General features: G+C 61.3%; 1 protein-coding gene across 1 annotated transcript in view; it reads left to right on the top strand.

Moving 5' to 3' along the window:
- Nucleotides 1-2646: 2646 nt before the first annotated feature.
- The window catches only part of NRDC (nardilysin convertase), an 86568-nt gene continuing 81280 nt past the window's right edge, over nucleotides 2647-7934 (top strand). The window contains exon 1 of the mRNA XM_075320570.1: nucleotides 2647-2881. Coding sequence (XP_075176685.1) covers nucleotides 2736-2881 — 146 coding nt within the window. The 5' untranslated portion in view covers nucleotides 2647-2735. The remainder of the gene's footprint in view (nucleotides 2882-7934) is intronic.

Below are 7934 nucleotides of genomic sequence, written 5' to 3'. Positions count from 1 at the left end.
GGCTCGGCATTGTGCTTGGTGATGTACGGCTCGGCATTGTGCTTGGTGATGTACGGCTCGGCATTGTGCTTGGTGATGTATGGCTCGGCATTGTGCTTGGTGATGTACCGCTCGGCATTGTGCTTGGTGATGTACGGCTCGGCATTGTGCTTGGTGATGTATGGCTCGGCATTGTGCTTGGTGATGTATGGCTCGGCATTGTGCTTGGTGATGTACGGCTCGGCTTGTGCTTGGTGATGTACGGCTCGGCATTGTGCTTGGTGATGTACGGCTCGGCATTGTGCTTGGTGATGTACGGCTCGGCATTGTGCTTGGTGATGTACGGTTCGGCATTGTGCTTAGTGATGTACGGCTCGGCTTGTGCTTGGTGATGTACGGCTCGACATTGTGCTTGGTGATGTACGGCTTGGCTTGTGCTTTGTGATGTATGGCTCAGCATTGTGCTTTGTGATGCACGGCTCGGCATTGTGCTTGGTGATGTATGGCTTGGCTTGTGCTTGGTGATGTACCGCTCGGCATTGTGCTTGGTGATGTATGGCTCGGCATTGTGCTTGGTGATGTACCGCTCGGCATTGTGCTTGGTGATGTACCGCTCGGCATTGTGCTTGGTGATGTATGGCTCGGCATTGTGCTTGGTGATGTATGGCTCGGCATTGTGCTTGGTGATGTACCGCTCGGCATTGTGCTTGGTGATGTACGGCTCGGCATTGTGCTTGGTGATGTATGGCTCGGCATTGTGCTTGGTGATGTACCGCTCGGCATTGTGCTTGGTGATGTACGGCTCGGCATTGTGCTTGGTGATGTACGGCTCGGCATTGTGCTTGGTGATGTATGGCTCAGCATTGTGCTTGGTGATGTACGGCTCAGTATTGTGCTTGGTGATGTACCGCTCGGCATTGTGCTTGGTGATGTACCGCTCGGCATTGTGCTTGGTGATGTACCGCTCGGCATTGTGCTTGGTGATGTACGGCTCGGCATTGTGCTTGGTGATGTACGGCTCGGCATTGTGCTTGGTGATGTACGGCTCGGCATTGTGCTTGGTGATGTACGGCTCGGCATTGTGCTTGGTGATGTACGGCTCGGCATTGTGCTTGGTGATGTACGGCTCGGCATTGTGCTTGGTGATGTACGGCTCGGCATTGTGCTTGGTGATGTACGGCTCGGCATTGTGCTTGGTGATGTATGGCTCGGCATTGTGCTTGGTGATGTACGGCTCGGCATTGTGCTTGGTGATGTACGGCTCGGCATTGTGCTTGGTGATGTACGGCTCGGCATTGTGCTTGGTGATGTACGGCTCGGCATTGTGCTTGGTGATGTACGGCTCGGCATTGTGCTTGGTGATGTACGGCTCGGCATTGTACTCGGTGATGTACGGCTCGGCATTGTGCTTGGTGATGTACGGCTCGGCATTGTGCTTGGTGATGTACGGCTCGGCATTGTGCTTGGTGATGTATGGCTCGGCATTGTGCTTGGTGATGTATGGCTCGGCATTGTGCTTGGTGATGTATGGCTCGGCATTGTGCTTGGTGATGTATGGCTCGGCATTGTGCTTGGTGATGTACGGCTCGGCATTGTGCTTGGTGATGTATGGCTCGGCATTGTGCTTGGTGATGTACGGCTCGGCATTGTGCTTGGTGATGTACGGCTCGGCATTGTGCTTGGTGATGTACGGCTCGGCATTGTGCTTGGTGATGTACGGCTCGGCATTGTGCTTGGTGATGTACGGCTCGGCATTGTGCTTGGTGATGTACGGCTCGGCATTGTGCTTGGTGATGTATGGCTCGGCATTGTGCTTGGTGATGTATGGCTCGGCATTGTGCTTGGTGATGTAAGGCTCGGCATTGTGCTTGGTGATGTATGGCTCGGCATTGTGCTTGGTGATGTACGGCTCGGCATTGTGCTTGGTGATGTACGGCTCGGCATTGTGCTTGGTGATGTACGGCTCGGCATTGTGCTTGGTGATGTACGGCTCGGCATTGTGCTTGGTGATGTACGGCTCGGCATTGTGCTTGGTGATGTACGGCTCGGCATTGTGCTTGGTGATGTGCGGCTGCTGCTTGGCCATGAAGCCCCCAGTGGGGCACAGCTCCTATTCACTTCAATAGGATTTGATGTGCAGTCCATAGTGTACGGCACCAGCTGTTCCCTCTGTACACGGGTTACATAGGGGCACTACGGGAACTAATAACCATACATTAGTGCGTGTGACGAGTGTCAGACTCCAGTGCATCTGGATATTGGTAACTTATCTAAAGAGTCATCAATATCTGAGGAGTGGACAATCCCTCTAAGTCATTTACATGCTACAAATATCATTACATGTGATCACTGCGCAGAAAGGAGAAACGTTGTTGCCCGGAGCAGCCAATCATCGTCTCCCAGAGCTTATTATAAGGGAGTCGGTCGGGCAGATTTCCATCGCTGGTCGATGTACGGTGTGATCCGCGCGATCCTCGCCCCGGGCAGTGCGGGCACAGTCACACCGACTCCCGCGTGGTCTGCTCTAGTCTCCACAACAACTTCCTGAATAACTTCACAACCTGGCAACAAAGAGAACTCTGATTGGTCAAATACAGAGAGCTCCGCCCCACTGCTGGTCTCTGCTAGTTGACAGGACGGCTATGGGGCACGTGGTCGCTCCTCTAGCTCCTGATTGGTTGGGGCAGTGATCCCGGCTCCTGTGTGGCCTGGAACACCGGGTGTCTGTAGTTGTTAGTCCGTGTCATCACCGCGACATGCCCGCAAGAAACCCGCACAAGTCCGCCGGCCCGAGCCCGGCCACACACGGCGACACCAGTGCGGCCCGAGAAGAGGCGGAAACCGAGGGCAACGCCGAGGACGTGGAGATCATTAAATCGCCCAGTGACCCCAAGAAATACCGGTAAGTGCTGTCACTGCGTGACGTCATGGCCCCTGCTCCCTCTGACGTCATTGCTACAACCTTCTGATGTCATTGTCATCTTGTGCCAGGTGCTCCCCTCCTCCTCCTGTGCCAGGGTCTTGTGCCAGGTGCTCCCCTCCTCCTCCTATGCCAGGGTCTTGTGCCAGGTGCTCCCCTCCTCCTCCTATGCCAGGGTCTTGTGCCAGGTGCTGCCCCTCCTCCTCCTGTGCCAGGGTCTTGTGCCAGGTGCTGCCCCTCCTCCTCCTATGCCAGGGTCTTGTGCCAGGTGCTCCCCTCCTCCTCCTATGGCAGGGTCTTGTGCCAGGTGCTGCCCCTCCTCCTCCTGTGCCAGGGTCTTGTGCCAGGTGCTCCCCTCCTCCTCCTGTGCCAGGGTCTTGTGCCAGGTGCTGCCCCTCCTCCTCCTATGCCAGGGTCTTGTGCCAGGTGCTCCCCTCCTCCTCCTATGCCAGGGTCTTGTGCCAGGTGCTGCCCCTCCTCCTCCTGTGCCAGGTGCTCCCCTCCTCCTCCTATGGCAGGGTCTTGTGCCAGGTGCTGCCCCTCCTCCTCCTATGCCAGGGTCTTGTGCCAGGTGCTCCCCTCCTCCTCCTCCTATGCCAGGGTCTTGTGCCAGGTGCTCCCCTCCTCCTCCTATGGCAGGGTCTTGTGCCAGGTGCTGCCCCTCCTCCTCCTGTGCCAGGTGCTCCCCTCCTCCTCCTATGGCAGGGTCTTGTGCCAGGTGCTGCCCCTCCTCCTCCTGTGCCAGGTGCTCCCCCTCCTCCTCCTATGCCAGGGTCTTGTGCCAGGTGCTGCCCCTCCTCCTCCTGTGCCAGGGTCTTGTGCCAGGTGCTCCCCTCCTCCTCCTCCTCCTATGCCAGGGTCTTGTGCCAGGTGCTCCCCCTCCTCCTCCTATGCCAGGGTCTTGTGCCAGGTGCTCCCCCTCCTCCTCCTATGCCAGGGTCTTGTGCCAGGTGCTCCCCTCCTCCTCTTATGCCAGGGTCTTGTGCCAGGTGCTCCCCCTCCTCCTCCTGTGCCAGGGTCTTGTGCCAGGTGCTGCCCCTCCTCCTCCTATGCCAGGGTCTTGTGCCAGGTGCTCCCCTCCTCCTCCTCCTATGCCAGGGTCTTGTGCCAGGTGCTCCCCCTCCTCCTCCTATGCCAGGGTCTTGTGCCAGGTGCTCCCCCTCCTCCTCCTATGCCAGGGTCTTGTGCCAGGTGCTCCCCTCCTCCTCTTATGCCAGGGTCTTGTGCCAGGTGCTCCCCTCCTCCTCCTCCTATGCCAGGGTCTTGTGCCAGGTGCTGCCCCTCCTCCTCCTGTGCCAGGGTCTTGTGCCAGGTGCTGCCCCTCCTCCTCTTATGCCAGGGTCTTGTGCCAGGTGCTCCCCTCCTCCTCTTATGCCAGGGTCTTGTGCCAGGTGCTCCCCTCCTCCTCCTGTGCCAGGGTCTTGTGCCAGGTGCTGCCCCTCCTCCTCCTATGCCAGGGTCTTGTGCCAGGTGCTCCCCTCCTCCTCCTCCTATGCCAGGGTCTTGTGCCAGGTGCTCCCCCTCCTCCTCCTATGCCAGGGTCTTGTGCCAGGTGCTCCCCCTCCTCCTCCTATGCCAGGGTCTTGTGCCAGGTGCTCCCCTCCTCCTCTTATGCCAGGGTCTTGTGCCAGGTGCTCCCCCTCCTCCTCCTGTGCCAGGGTCTTGTGCCAGGTGCTGCCCCTCCTCCTCCTATGCCAGGGTCTGGTGCCAGGTGCTGCCCCTCCTCCTCCTCCTGTGCCAGGGTCTTGTGCCAGGTGCTGCCCCTCCTCCTCCTATGCCAGGGTCTGGTGCCAGGTGCTCCCCTCCTCCTCCTCCTATGCCAGGGTCTTGTGCCAGGTGCTGCCCCTCCTCCTCCTATGCCAGGGTCTTGTGCCAGGTGCTGCCCCTCCTCCTCCTATGCCAGGGTCTGGTGCCAGGTGCTCCCCCTCCTCCTCTTATGCCAGGGTCTTGTGCCAGGTGCTGCCCCTCCTCCTCCTATGCCAGGGTCTTGTGCCAGGTGCTCCCTCCCTCTCCTGTGCCAGGGTCTTGTGCCAGGTGCTGCCCCTCCTCCTCCTATGCCAGGGTCTTGTGCCAGGTGCTCCCCCTCCTCCTCCTATGCCAGGGTCTTGTGCCAGGTGCTCCCCCTCCTCCTCCTATGCCAGGGTCTGGTGCCAGGTGCTCCCCCTCCTCCTCTTATGCCAGGGTCTTGTGCCAGGTGCTCCTCCTCCTCCTATGCCAGGGTCTTGTGCCAGGTGCTCCCCCTCCTCCTCCTATGCCAGGGTCTTGTGCCAGGTGCTCCCCCTCCTCCTCTTATGCCAGGGTCTTGTGCCAGGTGCTCCCCTCCTCCTCCTCCTGTGCCAGGGTCTTGTGCCAGGTGCTCCCCCTCCTCCTCCTATGCCAGGGTCTTGTGCCAGGTGCTCCCCCTCCTCCTCTTATGCCAGGGTCTTGTGCCAGGTGCTCCCCTCCTCCTCCTCCTGTGCCAGGGTCTTGTGCCAGGTGCTCCCCTCCTCCTCCTATGCCAGGGTCTTGTGCCAGGTGCTCCCTCCCTCTCCTGTGCCAGGGTCTTGTGTCAAGTACTTCCCCTCCTCAAGGCTGTGTGCACACGTTGAGTATCTGTTTCCAGAAAGTTCTGCATCTCTTGGCAGCAAAAACGCATGTTTCTTAAGTATTTTTGCTGCTTTTTTTACCTCCGTTTTTGAATTGGATTCAGTGGGTGAAAACTGCAGAAAGATCGGGCTGAGATGCTGCAGATTATTACCTGCACCAAATCTGCACGGAGAAGATGCTCAATGTCTGCAGACGCTTCAGGATTGTCCCAGGCTTTGCTGCATCAGGATTTGCTTTCAGTTTTGTGACAAATCCGCACTGAAAAACGCATCAAAAAATGCCATAATCCTCCGCGTCTGCGCCGCCCTGACTGCTGAGACTCGGGAAACGCTTTTCTGCATTTTTGCTCGTGAATCTTCTGTTCTGCCCCTGGTCATGTTAGGCGTACCCCTGTGCCTGTCGCCCCTCAGGACATTTGCGATACTGTAACCCCTTATCTGCCAGTCCTGTGTATTGTACTGGTTTTCTGCCTTCTATACTTCATCACATTTATGTCCGGTGAACCCTCTGCTCCTCGTCACGTGCAGCCCCCGGAATGAAGGGACACAATAACACCAACCGTTTGCAGCTGTATAAAAATAAAATTTATTAGGAAATTACTAAAACCTTCTGCAGCTTTCTCTGTATTCTACTTTTGTGTTTAATTTTCTCACAATCAATGTTTAAGATCTTTTCCTAGTGGAAAAAAAATGACCTACAGTTCTGTCTATACAGCTCCTTCTCTTAGCCTGTCATGCCCCCTCCCCCCCTCCGCTGCCGTGCCGCCTCCACTGTCGTGCCTTCTCCTCCCCCCCCCCCGCTGTCGTGCCTTCTCCTCCCCCCCCCCCGCTGTCGTGCCTTCTCCTCCCCCCCCCCCGCTGTCGTGCCTTCTCCTCCCCCCCCCCGCTGTCGTGCCTTCTCCTCCCCCCCCGCTGTCGTGCCTTCTCCTCCCCCCCCCGCTGTCGTGCCTTCTCCTCCCCCCCCCGCTGTCGTGCCTTCTCCTCCCCCCCCCCGCTGTCGTGCCTCCTCCCCCCCCCCGCTGTCGTGCCTTCTCCTCCCCCCCCGCTGTCGTGCCTTCTCCTCCCCCCCCGCTGTCGTGCCTTCTCCCCCCCCCCCCGCTGTCGTGCCTTCTCCCCCCCCCGCTGTCGTGCCTTCTCCTCCCCCCCCCCCGCTGTCGTGCCTTCTCCTCCCCCCCCCCCCCGCTGTCGTGCCTTCTCCCCCCCCGCTGTCGTGCCTTCTCCCCCCCCCCCCCGCTGTCGTGCCTTCTCCCCCCCCCCCGCTGTCGTGCCTTCTCCCCCCCCCCCCGCTGTCGTGCCTTCTCCCCCCCCACCCGCTGTCGTGCCTTCTCCCCCCCCCCCCCGCTGTCGTGCCTTCTCCCCCCCCCCGCTGTCGTGCCTTCTCCTCCCCCCCCGCTGTCGTGCCTTCTCCTCCCCCCCCGCTGTCGTGCCTTCTCCTCCCCCCCCGCTGTCGTGCCTTCTCCTCCCCCCCCGCTGTCGTGCCTTCTCCTCCCCCCCCGCTGTCGTGCCTTCTCCTCCCCCCCCGCTGTCGTGCCTTCTCCTCCCCCCCCCGCTGTCGTGCCTTCTCCTCCCCCCCCCCCGCTGTCGTGCCTTCTCCTCCCCCCCCGCTGTCGTGCCTTCTCCTCCCCCCCCCGCTGTCGTGCCTTCTCCTCCCCCCCCGCTGTCGTGCCTTCTCCTCCCCCCCCGCTGTCGTGCCTTCTCCTCCCCCCCCGCTGTCGTGCCTTCTCCTCCCCCCCCCGCTGTCGTGCCTTCTCCTCCCCCCCCGCTGTCGTGCCTTCTCCTCCCCCCCCGCTGTCGTGCCTTCTCCTCCCCCCCCCGCTGTCGTGCCTTCTCCTCCCCCCCGCTGTCGTGCCTTCTCCTCCCCCCCCCGCTGTCGTGCCTTCTCCTCCCCCCCCGCTGTCGTGCCTTCTCCTCCCCCCCCGCTGTCGTGCCTTCTCCTCCCCCCCCGCTGTCGTGCCTTCTCCTCCCCCCCCGCTGTCGTGCCTTCTCCTCCCCCCCCGCTGTCGTGCCTTCTCCTCCCCCCCCCGCTGTCGTGCCTTCTCCTCCCCCGCCCCCCCTGCTGTCGTGCCTTCTCCCCCGCCCCCCCTGCTGTCGTGCCTTCTCCCCCGCCCCCCCCGCTGTCGTGCCTTCTCCTCCCCCGCCCCCCCCCCGCTGTCGTGCCTTCTCCTCCCCCGCCCCCCCCCCCGCTGTCGTGCCTTCTCCTCCCCCCCCCCCCGCTGTCCCCCCCCCCCCCCCGCTGTCGTGCCTTCTCCTCCCCCCCCCCCCCCCCCCCCCCGCTGTCGTGCCTTCTCCTCCCCCCCCCCCCCCCCGCTGTCGTGCCTTCTCCTCCCCCCCCCCCCGCTGTCGTGCCTTCTCCTCCCCCCCCCGCTGTCGTGCCTTCTCCTCCCCCGTCCCCCCCGCTGTCGTGCCTTCTCCTCCCCCGTCCCCCCCGCTGTCGTGCCTTCTCCTCCCCC

This window comes from Anomaloglossus baeobatrachus, chromosome 8 (assembly GCF_048569485.1).
Source record: "Anomaloglossus baeobatrachus isolate aAnoBae1 chromosome 8, aAnoBae1.hap1, whole genome shotgun sequence".
Lineage (NCBI taxonomy): Eukaryota > Metazoa > Chordata > Amphibia > Anura > Aromobatidae > Anomaloglossus > Anomaloglossus baeobatrachus.
The sequence above is the reverse complement of the archived record's forward strand: the minus strand, read 5'-3'. Positions and strand labels throughout refer to the sequence as shown.